Source organism: Megalopta genalis, chromosome 1 (assembly GCF_051020955.1).
Source record: "Megalopta genalis isolate 19385.01 chromosome 1, iyMegGena1_principal, whole genome shotgun sequence".
Classification (NCBI taxonomy): domain Eukaryota; kingdom Metazoa; phylum Arthropoda; class Insecta; order Hymenoptera; family Halictidae; genus Megalopta; species Megalopta genalis.
Window position 1 is genome coordinate 2,986,266 of NC_135013.1, and position 14,010 is coordinate 3,000,275.

At 43.7% G+C, this 14,010-nt stretch overlaps 2 protein-coding genes across 4 annotated transcripts in view; both read right to left on the bottom strand.

Annotated features, from left to right (window-relative positions):
- Positions 1-19: 19 nt before the first annotated feature.
- Positions 20-5,527, bottom strand: LOC117223579 (uncharacterized). Of its 2 annotated transcripts, none has more exons than XM_033475935.2 (2): positions 2,472-5,527; positions 20-1,015 (listed from the first exon to the last, which is right to left on the bottom strand). In XM_033475935.2, exons 1-2 carry the CDS (start codon positions 4,620-4,622, stop codon positions 509-511), a joined length of 2,658 nt encoding a protein of 885 aa, XP_033331826.2. In that variant the 5' UTR covers positions 4,623-5,527; the 3' UTR covers positions 20-508. The 2 variants fall into 2 exon arrangements, with proteins under 2 accessions (XP_033331826.2, XP_033331827.2); XM_033475936.2 differs by having other exon boundaries at positions 856-1,011.
- Positions 5,528-5,575: 48 nt separating this feature from the next.
- Positions 5,576-14,010, bottom strand: part of LOC117223620 (dipeptidase 1) — a 296,833-nt gene continuing 288,398 nt past the window's right edge. For both annotated transcript variants that reach the window (XM_033475989.2, XM_033475988.2), the window contains exons 6-8: positions 12,622-12,782; positions 10,302-10,431; positions 5,576-9,547 (exon numbers count right to left, since the gene is read on the bottom strand). In XM_033475989.2, the coding sequence (XP_033331880.1) occupies positions 9,416-9,547; positions 10,302-10,431; positions 12,622-12,782 (423 nt within the window). In that variant the 3' untranslated portion in view covers positions 5,576-9,415. The remainder of the gene's footprint in view (positions 9,548-10,301; positions 10,432-12,621; positions 12,783-14,010) is intronic.

Consider the following 14,010-nt stretch of genomic DNA (forward strand, 5'->3'; position numbering starts at 1 on the left):
TTATAAATAACGTACAAACTTTTCGAGAACCAATCATTCTTATTTTATTATTTCTTATTTATTAGTCATTCTTTCGTTTAACAATGTTTTTTCTCTCGCACGGATCTTATACGTAAGGCACTGAATATAAATCTTATAATATCGACGTAGAAAAATTACAGACGTATACTAAAACAGCAATAAATGAGCATAGTAGTTGCTAAACTTTATTACACTCGTCTTGCAACATTGGGACCATTTAACCCTTTGCACTCGAATGGCGACTCCAGAGGAGCCATTGAAAATTGTCGCGTCACGTTCCAAAATAATTTTATTAAGCAAATTTATTTATATATTTAAAGAATTGTTAAAAGCGCGACTGTTGCATTAATCACAATATTCAATCTCATGTGTGTAAGATGCACCACGTTATGTAAAATGGGAATACCATGGGTGAGAAAAGCTATTTTAAATGTTCCGGTGATTTGGAATCGAGTGCAAAGGGCTAAGCGTAGGATCGCGGGAAAGCCTAGAATATACCGAGGAATTTTCCAGGCGGACAGGCCGGTAATTGGCAAGCCTTTTCCTCCATCTCCGTCTCGGCGACGGTGCAGTCCCGCAAACAGTAGCGCCATCTGATTTGTCGTCCTTTCCCGCAGGTGACGCTGCAACTGCTCCAGTCCGTCCACCGACCCCACTTCCGGGAATTGTCGGTTTCCCTGCGGCTATTCTTCGACGGTTTCGACGGTGTCTTAGCATTATTCTCTTGCGACGATCGCTTCTTCATCGCAAAACTCCCTTTCTTCTGCTTTGCCCGGTTGTACGCCTCTTTCTTCCGTACTTTCTTATCCGCCACGATTTTTGCCGTAGACGTTGGCAAACATCTTTGAACGATCTCGGACGTCTCTTTGAAGTCCGCGCAAGTGGCAGTGACGTTCGAACACAAGTCGTCGATCGCACGAATCCCGATCCTCTTTTCCACCTTGTCGTCCCTTTCAGCCTCGTCGACGCTCAAGTAATTCTCAAGCTCGTCTACCTTGAAGAAAATTTAGCTTTAGTGGAACTTCCAAAAAAACTACACGATGGAGTGGAGGAAACCGGGGGTAAGTTGTTCCGACGGTAATATACAGGGGGTCCCAAAAATGTCTAGCAATCCGAAAGTAGGGGATTCCTGAGGTCGTTTGAAGCAACCTTTTCCTTAGCGAAAATGCAATCCGCGGCTTCGTTTACGAGTTATTAACGAAAAACAGTGACCAATCAGAGGCGAGATCATTTGGCGCGAGACAGCCGAGCCAATGAGCGGAACTGGGCTCCGCGCCCTCGTTCACTGGGCCGCCGCGCGCCAGCCGAGCTCGCCTCTTATTGGTCAGTGTTTTTTCGTTAATAACTCGTAAACGAAGCCTTGGAGAAAATTTTCGCAAAGGAAAAAGTTGCTTCAAATGACCTCAGGAACCTCCCATTTCCGGGACACCCTGTATTTCAAATACAGTAATAGGACCTTCTCCTGCACGCCACCAGGCCGCAGCTTGATCCATTAGCGTGGGTCGACACAGAAATTTTCTTTGCTCTGATTTAGCTTACGATTCACTGCTGAGACAGAGTCCACTGCGGATTGGAAGCGCGGTAAAATTGTGGGGATCTGTGCCAGCCAGCTTAGGGAGCAAGTACAGTGTGCAGGAGTAGGTCTCATTATTGTAAAAAAAGAATTGCTAGAAGTTTTGGGGGTAAGTTGTTCCGACGCTAATATATTTTAAATAAAAAAGACTCGCGTTATGCTTTCAATTGTTTTGAAAGCGTGGTCCGATCAATTTTTACGTTTTGTCAAAATTGGCGCTTCTAACCTCGCGGTCTCCCCTATCCGCAAAAGTACCGAAGCACTGCATTGTCAAAAAATTTCGAAGAATCAGCGCAACGTGGCTTCGTTTCATTTCGATTTTGAAATCAGAATTATCTTTATTTTTAACAAATTCGCGTAGTGCTTTCAATTGTTTTGAAAGCATGGGCCGATCAATTTTTACGTTTTGTCAAAATCGGCGCTTCTAACCTCCCGATCTCCCCTATTCGCAAAAGTACCGAAGCACTGCATTGTCAAAAAATTTCAAAGAATCAGCGCGACGTGGCTTCGTTTCATTTCGATTTCGAAATCAGAATTATCTTTATTTTTAACAAGTTCGCGTAGTGCTTTCAATTGTTTTGAAAGCGTGGACCGATCAATTTTTACGTTTTGTCAAAATCGGCGCTTCTAACCTCCCGGTCTCCCCTATTTGCAAAAGTACCGAAGGACTATATTGTAAAAAAATTTCAACGATTCAAAATTATCTTTATTTTTAACACGTGAAAAATTCTTGCAAGCTCTTCGGGGATCCCTAAGATTTTTGGAATCGACTATACCGTAAGAGCGCGCGTGCCTTCTATCGGTACTAAAGGGACTGACATGAACGAACGCGATCGAAAGAACGAAGACTTCGTTATTACGCGTCGGTATCACTTACTTTAGTGACCAGCATCTTCGCGAGGTCTCTCACTTCCTCGATCGACCGCGCCGCCCGACCGAGTTCCGCTCCGCTATTCGCCGAACCGTCGTCTCGCGCACTGCATTCCGTGGACGGCTCGAATTCCCGTATCTTCTCGTAGTACCGCAGCTCGTCCTCGTCGCTTCGAAACCCGTGCCTCGACTCGGCCGTTCTGTCTCTCTTCGAGCGCGTTTTCGCGTCGTCGCCGCCGCCGCTCGGGTTTCCATTTCGAACGTCTCGTCCTCCGCGTTCCACCGAACCATCCAATCTCTCGTCCGACGCTTCGCTTGCCCGGCCGCCATCTTCCTCGGCCGATAAGACCGCCGAGCCACCGGCGTTGCCGTTGTTAGTCTCGACGACGTTCGCCGACGTGTCTCGCGACGCGCGATCCTTCCCGGATACATTATCGAACGGTATCATCGGGCTTACGGATCTACGGCGAAAATTGTTCTGATTAGACGCTAGCTTAGAAAATCCTACGTGTGATTTACCGTCGGCTCTCGCAGCGATGCTCATTCCGTCGCGGGCCGATCTCGGCCGTTGCGCGTGCTTCGTTCGCGCGGTCTTTCGCGACCTCCGGGCCTCGCCCTTCGACTCGTTTCGCTTCTTGCCCGCGTGTTTCTTCTTCTTCTTCGATTTGTAGCTCTTTTCGCGGCGCTCGTTCCTCGCCTTCCTCTTGAAACGCAGCAGCTCTGCTTTTAGGTTAGCGATCGCCAAGCTGGAAGCTTTCGGGCATCGCTCGCCCGCTTCCTCGAGTTTGTCCGCGCCGTCGGCCTGTTTCCTCCCGTCCAACGGTTTCTCCGCTTCGTCGCCCGGGGACTTTTCCAAATTGCGTTTCCTCTCGATTTTCGCGCGGTCGTTTCGCCGCCTTCGAACCAGCTCCACGGAAAGCGCGGGATCTTCGGGAACGGTTTCCGAGTCGCGTCGTTCCACCGCGCGTTCTTTCGGCGGCTCGCGATCCGCCGCCGGCGCCACCGACCTCGCGTTCTTCTCGATCAGCTTTTCCTCACCGCGCGACGCGCTCGAAGCCTGCTCGGACGAGGACTTCTCGTCCTCGGAGACTTTATTCTCCTTGAATTCGCGCGACGGAAGCTCGCCGAGTTCTCTCGCAGCCTCCTCGCTGCTCGATCGCTCGTTCTCGACGCAATAATCTCGCGAGTTCGCTTCTCGTTTCGCGTCGAACGACGGCTCGCGATCCGCCGCCGGCGCCACCGACCTCGCGTTCTTCTCGACCAGTTTTTCCTCGCCGCGCGACGCGCTCGAAGCCTGCTCGGACGAGGATTTATCGTCCTCGGAGACTTTATTCTCTTTCAATTCGCGTGACGGAAGCTCGTCGAGTCCTCTCGCAGCCTCCTCGCTGCTCGATCGCTCGTTCTCGACGTAATAATTTGCCTCTCGTTTCGCGTCGAACGACGGCTCGCCGTCGACGTTCTCGTCGACGTACCGGTAGGAGCTTCGGGGAAACGAGTCGGCCAGATCCTTGAAATATTCCTGCTCGTACGGGGAGCTTAGGCTCGACCCGGTCCGTTTCACTCGCACGAGCGTCTTCGACGAGTCGGGGTCCTCGGCGTCGTCCGTCAAGGTCGGCCCGATCAGGCCCGACAAAGTTCTCCGTCGTCGACCGCCGTCGGTCAGCGAGCACAGAGTCCGGCGTTTCCATAAATTCCCGGCGGCGTCGCTTCGACGACGCGCTCCTCGAGACAACGGCAACGCTGCATTCGACGCGGCTGACAAATCTTCCGCGCTGTTGCAGGATCCTTCGATCGCCGGATTCCGCGGACAATCTGGATCGCGATCGCGAATCTTTCTGCCGGCTTTCACGCTCCCGTCGGCTTCGAACGTCACCGTCATCGACGGCGGATCTCGTCGGCTCACTTCGTTCAGAGGGTCTTTAGAGTTCCGTTGAATGTGTTCGATGCTCGGCGCGCCGCTGTCGGCGTTCCGCGATCGAACATTATCGCGGCGATTATAGTAATCGCGATGGCAACGGTGAGAAACGTCGGCGATGCTTCCAAAGTTGTTCTCTTTCAAGGTTCGTTCTCCGTTCTGTTTCGCGGTTATGCCAACGGAGGCGACTGACCAGAGGATCGTGAGCACCCAGACACCCGTGCAGATCGGCGCTCTCAGCATCACACGCGTTGTTACATACGTTGATCTACGTCACGTCGCTCATCGGTAGCCTGCGCATTATTTTCCGAGTCGGGTCAGCGTCTACCAGGAATTGTTCTCAGTGTCTCGTTGGCTCGCGTTTTTCGCATCTCTTGTTCCCGTGCGATTGCCGTCGCTATCGATTTTTCCACGGAAAACGCGTCGACCACGCGATTTGCAGGCAAATTCAGAGTTCCCGCGAAAGTCGACCGTTACGGGGACTGTTCTTTTTTAACGCGGCTTCCGAATCACAGTCCGCGAATATTGGTTCTCGAAATTTTACAGTGAACAGCTAGGCTTTCTGATTAATTTATGTTTAGAAACTTTCTCAAATTTGTGACGGTTTTGGATGTACAGCAATTTTTCTTCGAGGTGTACATTGTAATGCTAGAAGAAAAACGATGACTGAACTTTTTTTATTTTCTAGCTTTTTATGCGTGATCATTTGTTTAATATATTAGTCATATTTTTCTGATTAAAACGAGACTAAACACGACATGCTTCGGGCCATATTTATTATTATTATATTTATTATTATTTATTATCATTATACGTAGCAAGTAACTTATTTTATATTGTATTATAATGTCCATATGACCGTCTGGGGTCACTGTTTTTCCTTAAGAACTCGTTAACGATGCCTCGGAGTAAGTTTTTCTAAAGGAAAAAGCCCCTCATTTCTCGGGACACCCATAATTTTGGGACACCCTGCATATTACGCAGTTAAATACATTTGAAAATGCTATTTCCACGTGTAAATACTGTCTCAAAGGAAAGTTTATTGGCCAAAGTCTGTATCCGCGTGAGAGGATGCAAACTATTTTGATAATCTAAATAATTCTAAATAAAATCTAAACGAAAAGAATTTCTAAATAAAACGAACGGATGAGAGAGCAGAGGATCGGGCAAGAAGAAAGATGAGAAAAGGTGACAAGTATACAATAGAAACATTTATTCATAGAACCCGCTGCGAAGGTACAACGGAATTTTTGATATATTCTAAAGTTCCTTATCGACTCCTTACAGAGAAGTTGGCCGCAATCCGTGCGAATTGTTCGCGGTTGTAAATCGAGATCTGGCCCGCTCTTCGTTCGCGGGATCGGTTCGCATGGATCGCGTAATAAGTGCACACAAGACACAGATAGGTGAACGGCGACACACGGAAATCGCGCGGGGAAGGGGGGGATGTCGAGTTCGCCGCGCCTCATGAAACACGAGAAAACATTCGTAGCCACGTGAGGCCTCGACCCCGGGCGATTTCCGATGACCCGTCGAAAATTTTAGATGATACTTTGTTGAGGAGAATGATTGGGTGTGTACAAGTGACAGATTACACCCGATATTACGATTCGAGAAACACGCACCGTTCTGTGTAACGTTCGATTATTACATTAGCGACGTTCCGTTTCCTGTGAGCAACTTCACTTGTAACCTTACCGAAGGGGTTATCTACACTGTGAACAAAGTTTCGTCTTTTACACGTTCGAGGCCTTTTATCCGCACGGAAATGATAACGGATGATTAACAGGTGTCCGTCGCGTTTCGCGTATACGCCGAGGACCGAATTCGTGCAACGACGACCGCTTCGTCGAATTCGTGCCGGTGAAACTGTCGAGCCGCCATTTTGGAAGCCGAGCGCTTGCGCAGCAGCGCCACTCACGCTGCGCTCAGATCACGCTTCGCGTACCAACGGCCTCTAACTTTGTTTACAAGATTTTGGGCCTTGCGTTAACCCTTTGCACGCGAGCGGCGACTCCGAGGCACCGCTGAAATCGTTGCATCGCGTTCCAATATCATTTTTATATCATCAAAGTTCAGATTTCAATGATCGTTGAAGATGTAACTGTCAAGATTATGTCAAGGTTATGTCGCAGGACTCGATTTCGTACGCATAAAGTGCACATTGTTGTGTGTAAAGTGGAAATACATCAGAAACGTTATTTTTAGAGATATTTAGATAGGCTTCGAGCGCAAAGGGTTAATTCGGTGTCGCTAATAATCAGCGAATAAAACAAACGACGATTTTTATGTACCATAAAAATTGAAATTTTCACACAATTTAACCAGTTAGCAGTTCGCACTGAAAAGGGGGCGCCACTTGGTTAAAGAGTTCGCATGTGCTGTACGAAAGCGAAATGATTTTGAACCGATTTAAAGTAATTGTTTCGTTTTATATTTCTATGTAATCGTTAACAAGTTCAAGCGATAAAATATTCCTTTTCACAAATACCGGATACACGATTGTTGTCTTTTAATTATTCGCTGGACTTTGTTCTTCTGTTTTAAATCCGACAATGGTTCACGACAAAATTGATCCAGGGTCTCGTTGCACTAATTCGAGCCTCCAAGCATAATTCCTCATCGCATCCGATATGTTTTTCCTCCCGATACACGTTCCGTTTCTTCATCGCAACGATTGCGACGATCTTCCGTATGAGCGCTTACGACACGTTTTATTCTCTCTTTTTTTTTCCTTTTTTTTTCCTTTTTTCAAAAGAGTGCTCACTCCGATTTCTTCCGATGTCGATGGCTAAAAGTGCATGTGTTGTTTCCTCGGTGCAATGAAAGGGACAGGGGAAGACGTATGAAGATACACAGCCGGGTTTACATACAATTATTCGTTTCTTATGATACAGGAAGTGCCACAGTTTAGAAAAGACCCTCTACAGGGTGTCCCAAAAATGTCTAGCAATCCGAAAGTAGGGGATTCCTGAGGTTGTTTGAAGCAACCTTTTCCTTAGCGAAAATGCAATCCGCGGCTTCGTTTACGAGTTATTAACGAAAAACAGTGACCAATCAGAGGCGAGATCATTTGGCGCGAGACAGCCGAGCCAATGAGCGGAACTGGGCTCCGCGCCCTCGTTCACTGGGCCGCCGCGCGCCAGCCGAGCTCGCCTCTTATTGGTCAGTGTTTTTTCGTTAATAACTCGTAAACGAAGCCTTGGAGAAAATTTTCGCAAAGGAAAAAGTTGCTTCAAATGACGTCAGGAATCTCCCATTTCCGGATTGCGAGACATTTTTGGGACACCCTCTATATTGGCCCGATCATCCGTTTCGCTTGATCCGATTTCTCGGGATATACGCATGATCGATCATTTTCTTTCTTTCTTTCGTTCTTTCTTTCTTTCTTATCGGCCTACGCGAAACGTATTCTTTCTCACTCTTCGAACGAAACAAACGATTATTCGATCCGGTTCGCACCGCAGAAATTTTTTTAGCGGAACTACGATTTTTCATTGTCTGTTCTACACATAGCACTGTAAACGCTTCTGACAAATACCTTTTAACGTCTGACAAATATACTGCAGCTTTTTATGCCATTTTTTTCTTTTTTTTTCTTTTTTAAATATTGTTCTTACTCCGTATAAAGGCTGAGGTCGGACAACGAACGATTCAACGAAGAGGGTTCTCTTTCTTTCTCGAGCTAGAAATAAAAGAAAAACTTGATCGATTTTTGTTTAACTCGCTTTCGGTTTCATTCATTCTTTCGTGTATGTACTTGTTTATGGCACAGAGGATGGATTCGCAGTGAGTGATACAAAATAATTGGAATTTCAGCGTCTCCCTACGGTTTTCCTTACAGAGAATATCTTTTTTTCGTTTGTAATTGTTCGAACGACTGCGCGTCGCAGATCTCTTATCCCGTAATTAATTCGCGGCTTCGCTATTTATTCGACGATCTCGGAAACAATGGAAAACATTATCGGATTACAAAAAGGAACGTTCATAATCTCGTTTGGAAATTTGTCCGCTCGGAGACTTCTCAACGAAGGCGAAGTTTCACAGAGAAAATAAGACCTTTCGCGCCAATAAATTGACAACTTGAGCTAGACTTATTATTCTTTAACCTTGAATATTTACTTTTCCCAAAATATCGGATCTCTGAAAGCACAAATTTCAGTAAACAAAGCCGCAGATTGCATTTTCGCAAAGGAAAAAGTTACTTAGAATGACTTCAGCTACCCCACATTTCCGTATTGCGAGTCATTTTTGTGCCTTTCAAATCAGCGTTCGCAGCTGCCGTTTCCATAAGCTTCCAAATATCGAAAGTCAATAAACGAATTAAAACTGCAACCGTTGTTGCACAACGTTCGTACGTCACAAATGATAAATATTAAACGTATAACAAATTATGAGATTTATTTTTAGAAGATTACACCCTATAAAATGTTACATTTCATCACTTTTACAAAATACCGCAGTATTTGGGCCGTCCGCAGCAACGCCTATACTTGTTCTATTTACATTTGATTCGCGTTGAATCTGCGCAATGTTAATCCAAATAAAACCAGCACTTCCGATCACGATCGCCTCGCGATTCTGCGAAGACAAGAGCCAAGTTCGAACGTTTGCTCGGCTGTAGTCGTTCGAACAGTTACAGGACAGTCGCACGCGGCTCGGTAAAATTAGAAAATAAATTCGAATCTGCGATCTAAAGAACGAAATCTATGGTCGAGCAAATCAGGCGGTCGAAGCCGTGTGTCGTCTCCGCGAGACTTCGTTCGAGGTAGGTTCCTTTCATTAACGTTACATATTCTGATTGAGCATCTAAGAGGGGACAGACTGTGCAGGTGGGCGGGTGTCGCGAGTGTCCAGTGACGTACGGCCGTTCCACCGACGATCGCCCACGTATGTATGTACTTCTCCCCGGGCCATGACCGCGATCATGGGGTAGACAGGGGCCGCCCCCCGTTCGCCGAGGGAACGGGGGGGTCGCGGAACCAGCGATTCCGCGTGCGATCGCGAAACAGGGCGGGGATCTCGACAGGACGAGATCAAACTTCCAACACTCGTGGCACGGAGTTGATATCGAGCGCACAGCTGCCGGTTGTGTCAGGTGAATCCTGAAGATATTCTTCGGATGGCATTATTCCTAAGGTTCTCATGTCGTCCCTGACTTGCTCCACCTGCATCGGATTTAAGGAACAACAGTTAAATACACTGTCTGCTGACAAAATATAATTAACTCTGCGGAGTTAATTGATATAATGTTTGCATTAATTATAATGCAAGCGGTGAGCAGAAGCATGATTTTACGAATTTTAGTGCTGTTTTGTTGCTAGACCGTGGATTTTTAGATTGAATAAAAATTGTCCAGGTTAATTGCGAGAGACAGTGTGACTGTGTAGACAACGATTTACTTAATATAATAATAATAATATAATAATAACAATATAGTATAGTAAAAACGTAAAAGTCAGATAGAAACGTCTTTGCTCTTTTAACAATTTCAATATAAAAATGTAATAATAAAAATAAATATAAAAACAATATAATATAATAGTAATATAGTAATAATGATATAATATAATAGTATAATATAATAATAATCTAATATTATAAGAAAAATATAAAAATATTCCGAAAATTTTCTGCCGTCTTCACAGTTTCGTTTTTGTTTCCGCGGAAAGTTGCATTGAAAAATAAAAGAAAAATCATAAATAAAATAAGAATAAACAAAAACGCTCACAAAAGATCAAATCGATCGGTCGAACAGTTTCGGAACCGTCGAATCCGACGGTTTTGATACGGTTTCCCGAACTCGCGATGCGAAGATTCGCAAAATTGAACGAGGACGGGAATACGATTTGTTCTTCGGTTTCGACTTCTCGTTTCCCGAGGAGCAGTTAGCTTCCACGAAAGAATGACAGGGACTCTGACCTGTCGGAGGACTCTCAGCAAATTGAGACCAGCAACTTTTTTCAAGTCGAACACGTTCCACTTCCCGCTACGGAGGAGCTCGGCGAACAATTCCGGATATTTAGAGACATCCTCGAGACCTCGTGGTGTTCTGTCAACAAAATCGATTATAAGCTAGATAACTATTGTTGTTCAAACGGCGATTCTCATCGTCGCTGTTACGCCGCTTTCGTTTCAGAACACGGAATGCGCACGTTGCAGCGTAAAAATTGATCTTGTTTAGGTCGAAATGTTGTGCTTTTTTTTGTTTTTATAGAAACATGCAAGATACCGCTGAAAAATGTATGCGAATGAAACAGTCGAATATCGTCGATCCGAACAATTTTGTTCGAAAGAGAAGAATTTTTATGGGAATACAGCGCGACGAAATGATAGCATAATTTCACTAAAAATCATATATAATAATAAATCAACGAATGATACTCGATACTCAATATTTTGTTGATCCTTCTTTACATTTAACGACAGTTAAAGAAGACACTTTATAAAACTTTCTAATAGATCTTCACTCTCAGTTATCTCGAATATCTTTTGGCAAGTAATTCCCGAATCTACAAATAATTATATATAAAATAATTCGCAGTTTATGTACGCGTTGCGCATTTCTTTTCGAGGCTGATAATATTCTCCTCGCGCTTCGATCCGAGTTAAGATTCGTCGAACTCGCGCGGCGAGAAAAAGCAATTCTAATTGGCGAACGCGGACTCCATTGGACGACGGCGCGGTGTATTAATCAAACCGAATTAACCCTTCCGCTCGAAAAACAATGGACATTCTATTAAAAGCCGGCGTCTCGGCCGGACGAATGGCCGCGGTGTTTTTCGGCGAACAAGAAAAAGAATTTATGATCGTATAATTAGATTTCCGGGGAGGGCCATTAATTCCCCGTTCGCTGGTTTACAATAACTTGTACAGATACGATAAATTTCGCGACGCGACCACTAAATTCTGTCCACGGGAAGGTGGTGCGCCGGTCCCGGCGCGCCCATAGGGCGATAAATCTTTTCGAGGTAACACCGCCGCAGCGAAAAGGTTAATTAGAGAGCCGCCCAGAATTCCCCTTAATTAAACTTACAACTCAAATTTGATCTCGCCTCGTAATGTTTCAAATTCAAATCAGGTGAGCGGCGGGCTTACTTTCCGCGCAGAGGAATTGTTCGGCCGCTGTAGAATGAACATTTCACGCTGGAAAATAGCGGAAAATGAACAGCTTCGCGACGATCTCCTCGTTTCCCCTGTCTCTCGTGTTCGCTGTGCGAACATCTTTCGCTCGAATAGCTCGATTTTTCGCTTTATTTTCGAATACTTTGTTCGCTCTTCGACCTTCGGACGGCGGCCATTTTTAAGCATTTGTGGCAGCCACGGCTTAGATCCGTTTGCATTTTTGCGATTTAACAAAATTAATCCTTTTATTAGTTTCAATATTAATATTTGGACCGTTTATTTTCAAGGTTAAATTAAAAGTCCATTTTTTGTTGTTCCGAGAAAATTAAAGGTTAACATATTATTAGTCAATTCAAAAATGTAAATTAATTATGTCGAGTCCGTCGATGTTTCTACTAATTTGCCAATACGTAATTTGATTATTGAAATTTCTTTCAGGCGAATTTAATCAAAATAATATATTATACACTTACAGGCTATAAATGGACTTACACCATTTTCATAATTGGTCGATTGTCATTTAATTTCATTTAATTTCATTTAATTCATTTATTTTATTTATTCATTTTATTCATTTCATTTAATTAAATATAATTAATTCATTTAATTAACACCTCTCTCTCTCTCATTTAATTTTAATTATGATAATGTTTTTTGATATATTAAATATTAACTAGTTGTCACAAAAAAGGTTACACTAAATTAATCGCAAATTATGTAATATCTCATTTTTAAAAAGAAAAAAAAATGGTCAAAATAAATGGTCCAGTTAATAATTACTAGACCGCGAATCTTTATGCAAGATAAAAATCTTCATCAATTTTTACAAAATATCAGTCAAACAGAAATTTCGTTCTTCCTTTAACAATTTTAATGAATTGAAAATAATACACGCGTATCCTTAAATCTGTTTAAATAGTTTCGATTTCTTAAAATTCACCTACCCGTTTTCATTGTAAATGTATGAAATTTCTATATGTGATGCTTGTAACTCTGGGTCCAAATTGACCCGCGGCGCCCGCCGTCCGAAGGTTAATCGCCCGTCTCTTCGACTGTTTTTGTGATTCAGATTCGATGAGGTTCGACGCAGGGTTCGATGAACTTTGAACATACGTACTTGTTGATACCGTCGAAGTCACCGCCGACACCGATGTGGTCCACGCCAATCAAGTTCCTAATATAGTAAATATGCTCGGCGACGTCGGAGACGGTTGCCTGAGAGCCACACTTTACGAAATAATTATAAAACGTTACCATCACCAGTCCACCGTTAGCAGCCTGCAAAAAAAGCGATAATATTAGATCCGTCGTTCGATTGGACTGCGATCCAATTACAATAAATTGTCTCCCAAATTGTTCCTCAGCTTGTAAACAAAAATGAACAATTTGGGAAGCTATTCTAGCTTTGCGGCTCGTTCTTATAATCACCGATCATCGACAATTATAAAAATAATAGAGATAATTACAACAATTATAAGAATAATCTCCCCTCCCAAAATTGTCCTCTTTTTTAATGAAATGAATTATACATCAGACAGAGCTTCTCGCTCATAAAAGCCCATAATTTACGTCAGAACTATCAGTCACTAAAATAGGCTGGTTTTGCTGCCTTATAAAAGTAACAAGTCTGCACCGATTGCTATGCGCAAGCTATTCTTCTGTGTCATAATGAGTAAATTGATTCGCTAATTTTTTGCGGAAGCATCTTTGCAATTTTATTTGGAATTTGTAACTCGAGAAAGCGTTCCAAGAGTGTTCTAAGAAATCACAATGTACTCGTTTATCAATGATTTATAAGACCTATGTAACGTTAAATTTTTTTTTACAACAGCATCTTTATGACTTCATCACGAATTCCCAATTGAAAAAGACACTGTCCTGAAAAATCGTAGCGTTTCATTGATCAATGATTCACCAAGGAAATTAATCTATTATTAATTCAATGTTCGCAATATGAAAATAAAGAGGATGTTCAATTTAATCGAATCGAAAGCAAAAACTATATTTAAAAAAATATTCGTTCATAAACAGTTAAATCACTGCATTTCGTTTTCATTATTCTATCTCAACGAAAACCGAATGCACTAGTAATATAAAATGAAAAAGCAAGGCTTAAATATATAATTTCAGTTGTTATATGTCTCTTTTCCCGCTTTTTGTATGGAAACCGACCGCTGTGCAACGTTAATTGCGACTTGAATAAGGCAACGAAATGTTCCCTTTTGGAAGTTTAAATGATCTCCGCGACAGCCGTGTAACTTGCTACCCCTGGTCGGAATGACCAGGCTGATAGATGTTAATATTTCAACGTTCGTGAATTTCATGGCCGGACAGAACGTCGATAGTAATATCGTTCGGCGATGATTGATGAAAAAACGAATCAATTTTCGTCCGTTCGGAGCCTCAGACGTTAACCGCCGCGCCTCCTGCACGCCGCAGTTTCTGACCGCAGCTACTGCGGCACGTACTTCGACCGAATCTACTGCAATGTTCCCGCGTAACCGCG

Excerpts from the sequence above, each read along its gene's own strand:
- LOC117223579 (XM_033475935.2), bottom strand. The coding sequence starts at position 4,622 with ATGCTGAGAGCGCCGATCTGCACGGGTGTCTGGGTGCTCACGATCCTC. Across the intron at positions 1,016-2,471 it reads CGAAGATGCTGGTCACTAAA|GTAGACGAGCTTGAGAATTA; the intron begins GTAAGTGATACC and ends ATTTTCTTCAAG.